At 39.3% G+C, this 17,291-nt stretch overlaps 1 protein-coding gene across 2 annotated transcripts in view; it reads right to left on the bottom strand.

Moving 5' to 3' along the window:
* FAM133B (family with sequence similarity 133 member B) overlaps positions 1-16,735 on the bottom strand; it is a 39,211-nt gene extending 22,476 nt beyond the window's left edge. Inside the window, exons 1-8 of one of the 2 annotated variants that reach the window (XM_053609541.1) lie at positions 16,613-16,735; positions 5,964-6,061; positions 4,176-4,254; positions 3,037-3,111; positions 2,864-2,896; positions 2,375-2,437; positions 1,722-1,814; positions 72-122 (exon numbers count right to left, since the gene is read on the bottom strand). In XM_053609541.1, the coding sequence (XP_053465516.1) occupies positions 72-122; positions 1,722-1,814; positions 2,375-2,437; positions 2,864-2,896; positions 3,037-3,111; positions 4,176-4,254; positions 5,964-6,061; positions 16,613-16,636 (516 nt within the window). In that variant the 5' untranslated portion in view covers positions 16,637-16,735. The remainder of the gene's footprint in view (positions 1-71; positions 123-1,721; positions 1,815-2,374; positions 2,438-2,863; positions 2,897-3,036; positions 3,112-4,175; positions 4,255-5,963; positions 6,062-16,612) is intronic. The other variant, XM_053609542.1, reaches the window with a different exon arrangement.
* Positions 16,736-17,291: the final 556 nt, after the last annotated feature.

Here is a 17,291-nt window from a genome sequence, read left to right as displayed (position 1 = left end):
TTGTTAATTTTTTAACATCAATTAAGGATTGTATGACAGACTATCTTAAGGCAATGTAAAAGTATAGTTACCTTTTCTTTCTCAGTTGTTTCCTTTGACTTCTTTTTCTTTTTTAAACTATCCTAAACAAACACACACACATATATGTGAATTTTAAGCATGAAGAATACAGCATTATAGGACAAGGTCAAAAACACCAAAAAAGTGATTTGTTCTATGAATGAAAAAAGGTTACTCTAATCCCAGAATATTAGTCTGAAAGTAAGAGAAATGTATGCTATGTATTTACGTGCTTGTAAGCAAACAAGCTTCTTCATTTATCTGGCAGTGTATCTCTAATACCATCATGGTTTATCTTAAAATACGACTTTATGCCACTGCCTATCTTTGCCTATGATGGTCACATATACTGGAGTTCTAATTCACACTAGGCTCAGATGTCTACAATCCGATTTCCCTACTCTCCTTATTAGGTGGGGAGGTAATAATTTCTGCTTTTGAATCCCTTAATTCTAGTTATTAATCTCCCCAGGACTCATGTTTCCTTACTCACTTTACTGGTAATGTACATTAATTATAACTACTTTCTAGGGTTGTTGAGGTTAAATGATTTAACACATTAAGTGCTTCAAACAGTGCCTAACACATAGTAGGCGCTCAATAAACGTTAGCTGTCATTACTATGAAACTGGCTCTTCTGCTTTAAAAAACAGAAGGACAAGCAACATTTACTGAGTACTTTCTAGACACCAAGTATTTAATATTTTGCTAGAAGATATCTCAATGGGGCAAGCACACACCCCCTATAAAACCCAGATAGCTTGCTTTGGATTCCTGAGATCCTAGTACGATGTTTGTCAAATTGTGGTCAACAGACACCCGTGTATCAGAATCACACGGGGCATCTGTTGAAAATGTAGCCTTTTTTTTTTTTTTTTGAGACAAGAGTCTCACTCTGTTGTTCAGGGTAGAGTGCCATGGCATTAGCCTAACTCACAGCAACCTTAAACTCTTGGGTTCAAGCAATCCTCTTGCCTCAGCCTCCCTGGTAGCTAGGTGCATGCCACAACACCAACTAATTTTTTTTTTTTTCTATTTTTAGCTGAGTTAGGGTCTCACTCATGCTTGGGCTGGTATGGAACTCCTGAGCTCATGTGATCCTCCTGCTGTGGCCTCCCAGAGTGTTAGGATTACAGGTGTAGGCCACTGTGCCTGGCCTGAAAATGTAAACTTCTCAGCCTTATCAGACTGACTAAACCAAACTCTGCAGATAGAAACCAGGAATCATTTTGTCATGAATTTCATGCCATTTTTTAATGATTACTGAAATTTGAGAGCCAACAGTGTCTAGTAATTCTGGTTAGTACAGAACAAATTCAGAGTAGAAAAGAAACAAGACCAGATATTAGACGATATTAATCCAACTTCCAACTCAAACACTACTTAAGCAAAATGGTTTTTTCTCTGAACTACTACATCTTTATGAAAATGGGGAAAATAATGTAAGTTGTCATGAAAATGTGGAGACATGGAGACATATATATGAAAGTACTTAGAGAATGAACAAATATCACATGTAAGCTATTAATTATTAAGCACATCAATTAAGAAACAGAGAACAAAAATAAGATAATATCTTATTTCTAAATCGAGAACAACTTAAGCCAGGAGGAACTAAATGTCTTTGCTATTCAAAGTGTTAATAATTTAAATAATTTTACCTTACTGTCTGATTCAGTTGCTGAAATGGAACTTTCAGAAGATTTATGTGAACGGTTCTTCTTTTTCTTTCTCCGTTTTCCTTGTTTCTTATCCTATATAAAACATTTTTTAAAACATTGGCTTTCTGTTTCAAAAATATAATTTGTGTATTTTATTAATGTCAAACAAAACTTAATGAAAGAACCATCCTGTAAATATGTTTTTATTAATAATATTTAAACTGTAATATGCCACTTTCTTATTTTATAAAAAAAAGTGACTTGAATCACATGTAATCCCTAGCACCTAGTCAAATTCCATTTTTGATTTTTTTTTTTTGCAGTTTCTGGCGGGGGCTGGGTTTGAACCCGCCACCTCAGGCATATGGGGCCGGTGCCCTACCCCTTTGAGCCACAGGCACCACCTGCATTTTTGATTTTTTAAATCTTTCTTCTATAGATATTTTTAAAAGAACAAATTTGAAAATCTAAAAAATACACTATTACCAATATTAAAAATTCTAGTGATTTATTCATGTCCGTACTCTAAGTTATAGATAATTAATCTAAACCTGGAAATAAACATTTCTAACAGATATTTCACAATGAGTTTCCTTTTGATATCAAGAAATTATAGAGATATTACTTCATGAACCACTATCAGAAAAGCTTACCTCATCTTCAGAATCTGAAGAACTGCTGGAAGAATCAGAGCTTGATGAAGAAGAAGATGAATACTTGACCAAGCACAAAACAATTAAAGCTTGTGAGATGCAGGAATTTTGTTCTTTTACTAAGTCTCTCAAATACTTAGTGAAATTAATCTACTGTCTGGAGAAACAGATGCCGTATCCATAAATTGTAAATATTAAAATATAAAATGTCAGTCCCTCCCATAAAAAGCCCAACAAAGTGCCAACAGATGTGGTAATAATGGTCATCCATCTTCCTCTTTAAATAGCAACAGAAAAGTTACTAGGTTATAGAGACAGTGGCACTTTCTTATTAGATAGAACAAAACTGCCCATCATCACAACTGAAGGACATTTAGGCTCCTTAACTCATCTAGAGTTTATCTTAAGTATACAGGCTAAATAAATTATTCTTACTTTTTTGTAGGCTTTTAATTGTAACATTTAGAAAAAGGGAAAACTTTTGCTCACCCTACCAGATTTCTTCTTTTCTTTTTTCTTTCTCTAAATGGAAACAAATAAAAGTACAAGTCTAAGCAAAATGATGTGAGTTTTCAAATGCATCTCTTAATAGTAGTATATAGCATTATTATAAAAATCCAACCCTGAGATTAAGAATAGCAATACACTAAAAATGTTATTACCTGTCTTTTTTTTGATGAGCTCTCACTTCCACTTAACAATTTCTCCCTGTGTTTTTCTAGTTCTTTCTTCCAGTTCTGCAAAAAAGGTTACAAATACCATCAGAAATTATCTGTCCCCTTCTAATCCTCCTAATATCAAGAGACAACTTTGCTTCCTTCCATCCTCTAATGCCTTTCACTCATCTCAGTTTCTAATTACAGTAAAAAGATATCCAGGTGCCAATCCTTGACCCTATCACCAGAGGAACCCTCATCTAAGGGCTCCCTTCAAAGAGGCCATTAAAGGTTGGGAGTTCTCCACCTTACAGTGAGAGAAGAAGTAAGTATTATTGCTGAGGTTGATATCTTTTTTCTTTTCAACAAAGATGACTAGATTTTCTTTCCAGACTGTAAAAGTTCATTTAGTGTACAGTGTGGCTGAACTACTACATAAAAGTTTGTAATCAAAACAAGCAACCATTAGAGGTTCAGGGTTGGCAAACACTTTTAGGTGCTGGGAAACTAGCAAGTCTGAGAAGGCATAGAAAAGGGACTCCATACTCCTTCCCCCACACTTTACCCTATGCATCTCTTTCATTTGGCTGCTCCTGAGTTGTATCTTTTATAACAAACCAGTGAGTGTTGAAAACAGCTACAAGCCACTATCACTATGGAAATCCCAGGATAAGATGGGGAGCACAGGGAAGAACTTAAAGTAATTTAGATCATTTAAATTATAAGATGGTTATTATTTACCTTTTTTTGTATGTGTGTGACAGAGTCTCACTCTGTTGCCCCAGGCTGGAGTGCTGTGGTGTCAGCCTAGCTCACAGCAACCTCAAACTGCTGTGTTCAAGAAATCTTGCTGCCTCAGCCTCCTGAGTAGCTGGGACTACAGGAACCCCCATGATGCTTGGCTAATTTTTTCTATTTTTAGCAGAGAGAGGGTCTCCCTCTTCACAGGCTGGGATTATTATCTACTTTTTAAAGAAAGCATATATTTACATATAAACCTGTATTCCATATAATAATAACATTTTATAAAAATACATATCCCCCCTTCACCAAATTCTTGGTTTATTAAAAAATGAAATGAAAGATGATTTTGTTTTCATTATAAGAAAAAATATTAGTCTTTTTAAAAGGTACTTTTTACAAACCTCATTCATTTTTTCTTCAAATTCAGCCAAAGCCTTGGAACCTTTCTTTTTCTTTTCTAGTTGCTCTTTTACTTCTTCCCTTAAAAAGTAGAAAATACAAATAAAATTTCAAGCAATTGAAATCAGATGCATGCTTACAAATAAGGCAACACAATATTTACTAAACTTTTCTTAACATTCTAATAGATTTCCATTCCAAAGTTGACACATTTCAAACTTCTTTGTCATATCCATGTAAATAAACTATAATAAAGCCTATTAGATCGCACTAATCATTCCTCTTCTAAATATGTATCACAAGAGCTAATACACTAAACCACACACGAGAGCTTACAACCAGCACCATTTTAAATAAATTTTCTTTCTTTCTATTTTTTTTTTTTTTTTGCAGTTTTTGGCGAGGGCTGGGTTTGAACCCGCCACCTCCAGTATATGGGGCCAGCGTCCCACTCCTTTGAGCCACAGGTGCTGCCCAATAAATTTTTACTTAATGCTCAACAACCCTGGGAAAAAAGATAGTTATGTACCCCCATTTTAAGTCATAAAACTGGTAGTTTCAGTGTTAAGAGTGAGCTAAGGTTTATCTATTTGAATTATTATATTCTATTACTAAATCACTCATTTTATAATGAACCTGACATGTTGTGCAGAGATGAGCTGATACACCTGGACTGCTTATTCTCAGAATGCCTACTCACAGATAGGCCCCAGGTGGGCATCTGGGAACTTGGATTTTGGAGTTTTCTTACCATTCCCTGATCAGAACAACTCTCTGTGCCTAATCTGTACAATGTAGTTTAGGGTGAATACCTATTTTCCTTCTGGGAATCTGGAACTTGGGTACATGATAAACAGAGGCTGATCAATACTCAATCAAACCCTGGGCACTAAGCCTCTAATGAACTTGTATTGGCTAGCAGTGTTATCGTTACTGGTAGGTAAGGGACTAAGTGCATCTTACATGATTCCTCTAGGAAAAGGCTCTTTGAAGTCTGAGTGAACATGGTCTCCCCTGGACTTTGCTTCATGTGCTTCTTCCCTTAGTGCTGCTAAGGATAGTGCTGCTATCCTTTCACTGTAATAAATCTTGCCATGAGTATGACTATCTACTGAGACTCCTGTGACTCCTTCTATGAATTACCCAATGTGAGGGCATTTCCCCTTTAAAGTTCATTCCCTTGCCCCATTTCAAAGGTAAAATATACTTCAGGATAATTTTGTTTTCTGGTATGCTGCAATGGTTAACAGCACTCACTCACGTATGCTGGTAGACAAGCTTGCTTCCTACTAACTCAAAGGAAAAATTCCCTATCATACAGGGTGCCCCAAAAGTCACCCCTAAAGTTGCCATACATAGGGAAAATGGGAAATTGTAGCTAAATATACCTTTATTTACAAAATATTCATGACGGAATTTTACTAAATATTTACAAAATATTCTCTATACGTGAGCCACCTCTTCATAAGATTTTTGAGATGAAGATTATTCAAGCCCACTGTTTTATTAAATAGCTTAGAACACTGCAAGATTAAGGTCTTTTAGGGAATAGAGATTTCACTGGGATGAAAAGAGTACACAGTAGTGCTTTAGCTATATTGGTTGGTGGGTTCTCAACTGTTGCTTTACAATTATATGTGTGATGATATAGTTCAAAGAAAGCATATATCAAATATTACTTTAAAAACTCAAATTATCTGGCAATTGCTTGGCAATCAATAAAGGCTTTAAGAATAAACGTTAAGAAGTCTATAAAAAGCTTATAAATAGTTAAATCATTTCACAAATACCAGGTAGGCCTTGGTCGATTCAGATAATCCTGGATTGTTGGCCCTGAAGACTGGATTGGACCCCTTGATCTGGCCATTGCTATTGGGTTCATATAGGCCTTGAAAAAAGAACAAAAATTAATTCCATTAAAGTAACCATTAAAAATGCAAACACTCTTTAAATATTAATAATCTTTATTATAAATGCATAATTTGACTATCAACTTTTCATTAAAAAATTTTTTAATCCTTTATCAATCCTTAAAAATTTGCGATAAGAAATACCAGTAATTCATAGAAAATGTGTTTTTCTCCCAGAGATTCGATGAAATAATGATATCTCTTACCTATTGATGGCTTTATAGTGCTTTCTCCTAAAGCCCCACAACCCTGTGAAGGTGATAACAATGCTTACTGTCAAATTAAGAAACTCAATTCCAAAAAAGTTTTAAAAGATCTAATTCTAAATTCATTGACAATTTCACTACATCTTCTATCTCAGGAAATAACTGTGTGCCATACCAATGGCAACTGTACTCACAAACTGCTAACATCAAAAATTAAATCAGGCCGAGCCTGGTGGGTTATGCCTATAATCCTAGCACTTTGGGAGGCCAATGTAGGAGGAATGCTTACATTGTAGCAGGAGCCTAGGAGTTCAAGACTAGCCTGGGCAATATAGGGAAACCCTGTCTCTAAAAAAAAAAAAAAAAAAAAATTAAAAAACTAGCTAGACATGGTAGTGCATATCTACAGTCCAACTACTCAGGAGGCTGAGGCATGAGGATTTCTTGAGCCCTAAACTTAAGAGGTTAGAGTGGACTAGGACCACACCAGTGCACTGCAGCCTGGGCAACAGAGTGAGACCCTGTCTTTAAATAAATAAATAACAATACAACCTCCACAGAGGACCACCTCCCTACACTGACTACCTCTTTGAGTTGACCTAATTTTCACAGACTGGACATGCATTACATGTACATATTAGTACAGTAGGCCTAGTTTCTTTATGTTGACCACCTCTGTATGTGGACCAGTTTTTTACAGTGCTCTGGGTAGTCAACTCACAGAGGATCTACTATAAATGCATTAAAAAAAATTACACATAGGCAACAACAAAAAATAACTTTATTGAAATTAAAACGGCTTGTACATCAAAGGACACTATACAAAGAGTAAAAAAAAAGTTCATAAAATAGGAGAAAATACTTGCAAATCACATATCTGATAAGAGATGAATATCCTGAATGTATAAAGAGCTCTACATTTCAACAACAAGGAATCTCAAATAACCAAATCAAAATGGGCAAAGGACTTGAACAGACGTTTCTCTGAAGAAGGTATACAGTAAATGGCCAATAAGCAAAGCCAAAAAGAACATGAAAAAATGTTTAACATCCCTAGTCATAAGAGAAATACAAATCAAAATCACTAAGAAATGTTATCTCACACCCATTAGGATGGCTATTATCAAAACCCCCCAAACCTTACAACCTTACAAAGGTTGGTGAGTATTCAGAGACGTTAGAATACTTGCACACTCCTGGTGGGAATGTAAAATGGTGTGACTGCTATAGAAAACAGTTGTTCAAAAAAGTTAAACACAGAATTACTACACGATCCAGCAGTTCCCTTTCTACGTACATACCCCAAAGAACTGCAAGCAGGAATTCAAGCAGATAAATGTATACAAATGTTCACAGCAACCTTACTAACAAAGCCAAAAAGTGGAAATAATGCAAATGTGGCACATATATATACACACACACAACAGAATATAATTCAGTCTTAAAAAGGAACAAGATTTTGATACATATGACAATCTGGATGACCCTTGAAAACATTATGCTAAATGAAACAAGCCAAACACAAAAGGACAACTATATGATTCTACCTATATAAGGTACCTATAAAACGCAAATTCATAGAGAAATTAGAATAGAGGTTACTAGAGAATGGGGAAAAGCAGAAATTAGGATTTATTGTTTAATAGGTACAAGAGGCTCTTGTTTGAAATGATGAAAATGGATAATGGTGACAGCTGCACAACACTAATAGACGTAAGGGATGCCACTGAACTATACACTTAAAAATGGTTAAAAATCGTAATTTTTGTTAAGTGTATTTTAGTTCAATAAAAAATCTATTAAACATCATGTTTTAGGCTCAGCACCCGGTTATGGCGCTGGCCACATAAACTGAGGCTGGCGGGTTTGAACCCAGCCTGGGCCAGCTAAATGACAATGACAACACCATTGTGTTGTGGCAGGCGCCTCTATAGTCCCAGCTAGGGAGGCTGAGGCAAGAGAATCACACAAGCCCAAGAGTCTGAGGTTGCTGTGAGCTGTGACACCATCGCACTCTACCAAGGGCGACATAGTGAGACTCTGTCTCAAAAAAATAAAAATTATGTTCTTTATACTAAACTTACTATCACAGAAAAACACATTTTAGAGATTTTTTTTCAAAAACATATTGAGATAAAATAAAAAGCCTTCTTTGTTAATGCTACTGTCTAGCAAAGAGATGTTTTCTTTAGAGACTGGGCTTGGCTCTGCTGTCCAGGCTGGAGTGTAGTGGTGCAATGTAACCTGAGTTCCTGGGCTCAAGCAATCTGCCTCAGCCTTCAGAATAGCATGCACCACCATGCCCAGCTAATTATTTTTTTTAATTTTTGTTGCAACAGGGTCTCACTATGTCGCCCAGGCTAGTCTTGTACTCATGGTCTCAAGTCATCCTTGAGACTGCTACGTTCGCCTTTCAAAGTGCTGGGATTACAGGCGTGCACCATCTGGCTAAAGTGTTGTTTGTTTAAAATTCACTTTGCTACAGATATAAAACCTGGTCTTTAATTCAGTCTCAACCTCTTGATCCACATAATCAGTTCTCTCAAATTTAATTCAAGGCAACAAACGTACAAACGCCAGAGCCCCTAATGCTAGAGATGTTTAGAGAATCAGGGCCAGATGTGGTTATCAAATACAATGTTAAAAGCAGAAGCATACAATTCTATTTTTTACATAAACAGTTATGCCCTCAAATATATATTTTGTCCAACCACCTTGCCAAGCATTTTTTTTGAAGACAGAATCTCACTCCATCGCCTTGGGTAGAGTGCTCTGGCACCACAGCTTACAGCAACTTCAAACACGTGGGCTCAAGAGAACCTCTTGATAGCCTCCGGTGTAGCTGGGACTACAGGCACCTGCACAATGTCTGGCTAGTTGTTCTATTTTTAGTAAAGATGGGGTGTTGCTCTTTCTCAGACTGGTCTGGAACCCCAAACTCCTAAACTGAGGCAATCCACCAGCCTTGGCCACCCAGGGTGGTAGGATTACAGGCGGGAGCCACTGTGCCCTTTGCTAAGCATTTCTATCAGTTGGTGTGGAAGTACAACAAACAATGAAAGAAATAGAGGAACAGTTAGCACAGCTAACAACACTGGCAATCCTAAAAATCTGAAGTACAACATGCAAGCTAAGTTCACCATTTGTACAACAGAAGCATTATAAATATTGTTAAACTGAACTGTTTGCCTCAAAGCAGCTTCCATACTTACATAACAAAATTTGGCCCAAAGCAGCCTCTATATATAGCGAACTGCAATCTAGCTTGATACGTAAGTAAGCTGCAACCTAAATCTATACCCTCTTGACCAAGCAACTGAGTCTCAGGCAATCATAGTAGCTGATCCCTCAGCCAATTCCAGACGGAAGGCTGCCAAATTAAGCCCAAATTAGGTAAACACGAATCTGCTCCAATCAGGTAATGTGTACACTACTTTCTGTTTTTTTGTTATAAATACAGCTTCCCACATTGAAAACAGGTGGCTGGGTGGGTGGAGATTCTGAACCCTTTTCCTCTGTTTGTAGAAACTTTTTTTTTTCTTAAATAAACTGTTCAATTTAACTGGTCTCAGGTTGTTAAATTATAAAAATTATTTCCAAAGAGTGCAAATATATACAAGGATGTTCAGGACTAAATTCTAAAATAGCAAAAACCAAACACATCCAAATATCCATCAAATTGGGATTTGTTAAATATATTAAAGTATAACCCCCCTCTAAGTAGCTCCTTTCCTTTCCTCTTTCTTTTTTTTAAGACAGAGCCTCAAGCTGTTGCCCTGGGTAGAGTGCCGTGGCATCACAGTTCACAGCAACCTCCAACTCTCCTGGACTTAAGCGATTCTCTTGCCTCAGCCTCCCAACTAGCTAGGACTACAGGCACCTGCCACAATGCCTGGCTATTTTTTTTTTGGTTGCAGCAGTCATTGTTGTTTGGTGGGCCTGGGCTGAATCTTAGCACTAATTTCTACCATCAGAATTTGCTTTGTAAAATGTTTCATTCTGTGAAATTGTTTTCTTTTCTTTTCTTTCTTTTTTTTGAGACAGAGTCTCATTATGTTACCCTCAGCAGAGTGCCGTAGCATCACAGCTCACGGCAACCTCAAACTTTTGGGCTTAAGCGATTCTCTTGCCTCAGCCTCCCAAGTAGCTGGGGCTATAGGTGCCCGCCAAAACACCAGGATATTTTTGCTGTTGTTGTTGTAGTTGGGGCTGTAGATGCCCGCCAAAACACCAGGCTATTTTTGTTGTTGTGGTTGTTGCAGTTGTCATTGCTATTTAGCAGGCCCTGACTGGGTTTGAACCCACCTGCCTCGGTGTATGTGGCCGATGCCCTAACCACTGAGCTACAGATGCCAAGCCTACTCTCTGAAATTCTAACAAGGTAACTTGGAGAGTTCATCTTTTTCCAATTAGACTTTGATTTTGAACAATAGATGTGAAAGTATGATATAAAAATCAAACATTTTCATACTCCATGTTTTGTGTGATTTTTTTTTTAAATTTCAGACTAAGAGGAGGGTACAAATGACTAAATTACATTGTTTGCGGGTTTTTTTCTGGAGACAGAGTCCCACTTTATTGCCCTCAGTAGAGTGCCCTAGTGTCATTAAGTCACAGCAACCTCAACTCTTGGGCTTAAGCAATCTTCCTGTCTCAGCCTCCCAAGTAGCTGGAACTACAGGCACCCACAACCTGTTTTTAGGCTATTTTTATACAAGGGGTCTGGCTCTTGCCCAGGCTGGTCTCAAACTCCTGAGCTCAAGTGATCTTCCCTCCTGGGCCACTCAGAGTGCTAGGATAACAGGCGTGAGCTACCTTGCCTGGCCAAAAGAACCATTTTATTAAGTAACTATAAAATTTTAAAGATCTGGATGCATGTATGCCAAAATATGGAGGGAGACATCAACATTCATCATTCTTACACTGGAGAAAAAACTTTTTTCAAGACAGAGTCTCACTCTGTCAACTGGGTAGAGTACTGTGGCATCACAGCTCACAGCAACCTCAAACTCTTGGGTTTACCCCAGCTTCCCTGTAGCTGGCATTACCGGCATGCACCGCCACGCCCAGCTAGTTTTCCTATTTTTAGTAGAGACAGGTCTTACTCTTGCTTAGGCTGGTCTTGAATTCCTGAGCTCAAACAATCTACCTGCCTGGGCCTACCAGAGTGCTGTGCAATTACCGGTGTTAGCCACTGTGCCCAGCCTGGAGAAAAGTGCTTAAATAACATTGCTTTTATAAGAGAAAACAAAACAAAACCCCCAAAACTATACACAAACATTATTACATTGATATAAAGGTAAACAAAATGAGAAAAATTCAATCATAATACTGCCACACTAATTGTCCTTATGTAAAAAACCCACAAATATGATGGTGGTAATTTTTCATTCTAATGTTAGTGTCTCACTCTAACCTCCAGACTGTAGTACAGTAGCAGTATCATAGTTCACTGCAGCCCTGAACGCTTGGGCTCAAGCCATCCACTTGCCCCAACCTCCTGAAGAACTAACATTGCCAGCACCAAGTCTCCATGCCCAACCCATTCTACTTTTTAAAATACCGTGATATTTACCATGTTATACATACAGTCTACAAATTCTCATTTATCTTAAAAGTACATTAATGTTTTTACGTGTCTTAACGTCTACTGTCAAACTGCTTTCCCAAAGAACATACCAGCCTATCTTATGTTTACTCAAAGGAAAATAATAAAGTATTTGCATGCTAGCACCACTAATTATGGTCACTTTATGGTACAATTAAATGAGCTACCACTGAAGTAATAAGGTTTTTAAGCTTTTAACCATAAACACTATCCTCAGTCTGCTTAGTTATACTCCAAATAACTCCATGATTTATTTCAATCATAACAGCAATATTTATTTAGTTGCATCTTATGTACCAGGCTCCATGCACAACACTTGATATTCTGTTTATTTGTCTTGTTTTATGATAGTCATAATAATTCATTATAACATCAAACTCCTGGGCTCAAACAAGCCTCCTGCCTCCAGCCTCTTGAGAAGCTGGGACTATAGCCATCTACTATCATGCCCCAATAATTTTTCTGTTTTTTAGTAAAGACCAGGGTCTCACTCTTGTTCTGGCCTCAAACTACTGACCTCATGCAATCTCCTGGCTCAGCCTTCCAGAGGGCTAGGATTACAAGCATGAGCCACCAAGCTTGGCCTAAAAATAATGTTCCTAACATTAAAGGGGGTGTGCAGTTAAGCACTAGTTAAAATATGGAAATCATGCAAGTTCTTGACAAATCTCACTGTGACTTAATCATTTTAAATACTGTGATCTGGTAAATCAAACATTCATATTCGTAAGTAAAAGAATTGTCTGTAGCTCCAAACTGCTGCCTGAGTTTGGGTAACAGAAAATGATTTTGTTTTTGAAACTCTGGATGGCAAATTGAGCTCAAGGGGATAAATACGTGGGCAGGTACAAAAAGAACAGTGTAGTAAAACTGCTCAAGACACAATGTGCTAAATTTCATTTGGTACTTTGATTACCTATTTTTATCTAGAGGATAAAAATTTTTATCTATTTCAGAGGGCACAAAGTAACAAAGAAGAACATGAAGGAAACTTTCGGAAAACAACAGGCACAAGGCGTGGCTATCATGAACTTAAAAGTCCTTTACAAATCCTGAGAATTAAACTGTTGAGACTGGAAAAAAAAGAAAAAAACTGTTCTGAATATAGAACCCAGAAATAAATCCACACATCCAGAGTGAACTTATCTTCAACAAAGGTGCCAAAAATGTACAGTGGGAAAAGTATCTTCAGTAAATGGTGCTGGGACAATTGGATATCTATATGCAGAAGAATGAAACTAGACCCTTATCTATCTACTACAATATACAAAAATCAAATCAAAATGGATTAAAGACTTAAATCTAAGACCTGAACCTATGAAACTACTAAAAGAAAACATTGGGGAGATGCTTCAGGACGTTGGTCTGCGCCTCTAGGCTACGATTCCTTGAGTAACCCCAAAGCACAGGCAAGCAAAGCAAAATTGGACAAATGGGATCACATCCAGCTAAAAAGCTTCTGCACAATAAAGGAAACAATCAACAATGGGAAGTGACAATCCACAGGATGAGAAAAGTGATTCCCAAACTACCCATCTGGGAGGGACTAATAACTAGAGTATAAAAGGTGTTCCAACAACTCAACAGGAAAAAAAGTCAAATAATCCATTTTAAAAAGGGCAAGGATCTTAGCTGGGTGTCGTGGCGGGCGCCTGTAGTCCCAGCTACTTGGGAGGCTGAGGCAAGAGAATCGCCTAAGCCCAGGAGTTGGAGGTTGCTGTGAGCTGTGATGCCAAAGCACTCTACTGAGGGTGACAAAGTAAAACTCTGTCTCTAAAATAAAATTAAATTAAAAAAAAAAAAAATGGCAGTGCCTGTGGCTCAGTGAGTAGGGTGCCAGCACCATATACTGAGGGTGGCAGGTTCAAACCCAACCCTGGCCAAACTGCAACAACAACAACAACAACAACAAAAAATAAAAGATCAGAGTTTAAAAAAAAAAAAAAGGCAAGGACCTGAACTGACACTTCTGAAAAGAAGACATACGAATGGCCAACGGACACAAAGAAAAGTGCTCAACATTGGGCAGCGCCTGTGGCTCAGTCGGTAGGGCGCCGGCCCCATATACCGAGGGTGGCGGGTTCAAACCCGGCCCCAGCCAAACTCCAACCAAAAAATAGCCGGGCGTTGTGGTGGGCACCTGTAGTCCCAGCTACTTGGGAGGCTGAGGCAAGAGAATCGCTTAAGCCCAGGAGTTGGAGGTTGCTGTGAGCTGTGTGAGGCCACAGCACTCTACCGAGGGCCATAAAGTGAGATTCTGTCTCTAAAAAAAAAAAAAGAAAAAGAAAAAGAAAAATGCTCAACATGATTAGTCATCAGTGAAATGCAAACCAAAACCAAAAATGCAATAAGATATCTTATCCTAGTTAAACTGGATTTATCAAAAAGGCAGGCAATAACAAGTGCTGGCAAGGATGTAGAGAAAGGGAAACCCTCCTACACCGTTGATGGGAATGTAAATTAGTGCAACCATTGTGAAGAACAGGATGGAGTTCCTCAAAAACCTGAAAACAGAACTACCATACTACACAGCAATCCCACTGCTGGGTAACATCTAGACGAGGGAAAACCAATATATAAAAAAGATACCCACACTCCCATGTTTACTTCAACACTATTCACAATAGCCAAGATTTGGAATCAATTTAAGTTTCTATCAATGGATCAAGGGATAAAGAAATTGTGGGGCAGTGTCTGTGGCTCAAAGGAGTAGGGCACCAAGCCCCATATGCCGAAGGTGGTGGGTTCAAGCCCAGCTCTGGCCAAAAACTGCAAAAAAAAAAAAAGAAAAAAAATTCTCTTTGGCTCGGCGCCTGTGGCTCAAGCAGCTAAGGCGCCAGCCACATACACCTGAGCTAGCAGGTTCGAATCCAGCCTGGGCCCGCCAAACAACAATGATGGCTGCAACCAAAAAATAGCTGGGCGTTGTGGCGGGCGTCTGTAGTACCAGCTACTTGGGAGGCAGAGACAGAAGACTCGCTTGAGCCCAGGAGTTTGAGGTTGCCCTGAGCTATGATGCCATGGCACTCTAACCAGGGCAACAGCTTGAGGCTCTGTCTCCAAAAAAAAAAAAAAGAAGAAGAAGAAATTGTGGTACATATAAACAATGGAATATTATATAGCCACAAAAAGAACAAAATCTTGCCATTTCCAACAGGGACAGAACTGCAAAACATTACGTTAAGTAAAATAAGCCAAGAAAGACAAATCTCACATGTTCTCATTCAGATGTGGGAGCCAAATATTAAAAACAATTGATCTCATAGAAACAAGAGAGGACAGCGATGCTTACCAGAGCTGAGAAGGGTAGCAGGGAAAGGGGAAAGTGGGGATGGTTCATGGGTGCAAAAATACAATGAGATAGAACGAACAATATTTGATAGCACAACAAAGTGACTATAATCACAATAAAGTAGGGTATACTTTAACCAAAAGCGTGGAAATGTAATCTTCCTAACACAAAGAAATAATAAATGTCAGTTAACCCAAGTTTTGGTTCCAATTTTTTTATTTGTTTATTTTATTACTGTTTCAAGTTAATTTGAGGGTACAGAGAATAGGTTACAATGTTCGCGTTTATAAGTCCCTCTTATAATTGTGTCCCGCCCCCAAGAGGTGTGCCATACCCTTTAACACTGTGCCCATTAAGTGGGAACACACCCATCCGTCTCCTTCCCCTCTCCCTGTTTCCCCGCTCCCCCACTTTGAATTGATTTGAGTTTTTCTCTTATGTGGGCGTGTATTATTTTGGTTCCAGTTTAAATAGTCTCATCCCTTCCTCTATGCAATGAGACTGAATTAGACAATCTATGTCTTTTATCTCTCTCTTTCAAGTTTTCAATCCCACAATCTTTTAAGTGCAAACAAAATGTTACCAGAACATTCTGTGCCACGATAGCAAAGTAGTAAGCAGAGCACAAGTTATCAAAATGTTCCCGCAAATAAAGCTAACTTGTTTTTCAAATATTTTAAAGGTATGTGTAAACCCAAACTCCCCCCCAGTAAACAGAAACAATTCAGGCCTCTGTGTGAAACTACACCCCAATCAGGTGATTTCCTAACATTCAAGGTCCAAGGGCATTAAAAAAGGCCACTCTTAACACCCAAATCCAAAGGATGCTCCAGAACAATGCCTTTCAACTCTATGACGCTGAAGATACCACAACGAGGTCTCACTCACAACCAAGAGAAAAGAATATTCCTTAACTTTCTAATCAGGATTCACTGTCTCAGTGGTTCCTTGACATTTTCGACACAACTACATTTTGAAGACAGAAAATGTCATCACTTCATAAAGGGCTCTTTTAGTGCACGCGCGCGCAAACACGCCCCCTCAACTGTTGAATAAAAAGCTAGTTCATTAAACGTAAAATTAAGCCAATTCATCTCAGGGTAAACAGATTTCTCCCAAGTCCTCTGGCTCTAAACAGTGGGCACTGCGGGCCCGGGTGCGGGAGGGAAGGGAGCCAGGAAGCAGTGCCAGAAGCAGCAGCGGGATGGGGGACGAGGAATCGGGAGGGCGAGAGGAGAGTTGGGGACCCGTAGGCGCCAACTGCGTGCGTGACGCACGCGCATCTGGCACCAGTGGAGGGTCTCCGGGCCCCAAGTCCGAGGGCCGCCACTGGCCTTCCTCCCGAGCCGGGAAGGCCGAGGGATTCCTCTCTCCTGCTGCCGAGTCCCACATCGCCGCGCTGTTTTTCCCACCGGCTACTCACCACTCGATTATCGCGCTTCCCCATGGTGCCCGACTGAACGCACAGTCACAAACAGACGAAAACCAGGCCGGAGAGGCAGCCGAGGCTGGCCCGCCGCAGGTCCGTCTGCCGCCTCCCCTCTCCGCCCAGAGAGCGGCTCCGCGCGGACCTGACGGCCCCGCTTGTCCACAGCGCCCCCTACCGCCGCGGAGGACAGGCTGGCGCCGGCGGTCGCTCCGGGGAATACCTGTTCTTTCTCACCACCCAGGGGCTGGTGGACACTTCACACAAGCCTCACCAAGACGGCTTGCGTCCCTTTGTCCTTGGATTGTTCTGCTCGCTCCTATTTTTGATGTACTGAAATACTCACCAAGATTATTCCAACGCTTACTGTGCACAAGTGGTAAACTGAGGACCAGGAGCCATGGACTCGCATAGTCTGGTGGGGGAAAAAGACGACGCTGACCTAGACGCTGCTAATGAAATATGCCTTTAAGTGCATCCATCATCTATGCATTCATTTCATACTGATTTTTCAAACATTTGTTTTCTAGAGTTTCACTGAGTGATTGGAAGCTGGAGCTGAAGCAGGATGCCAAGACAAAACAAATCCCTACCTTCGAGGGGCCTGTTTATAAGCTTGTGAGGGTAATGAAAATTATACACACGGACATCTTTACTGCATGGAATGTCGTTATAC

This window comes from Nycticebus coucang, chromosome 11 (assembly GCF_027406575.1).
Source record: "Nycticebus coucang isolate mNycCou1 chromosome 11, mNycCou1.pri, whole genome shotgun sequence".
Taxonomy (NCBI): domain Eukaryota; kingdom Metazoa; phylum Chordata; class Mammalia; order Primates; family Lorisidae; genus Nycticebus; species Nycticebus coucang.
Note: the sequence above shows the minus strand (reverse complement) of the source record. Positions and strands in the feature narration are given on the sequence as shown.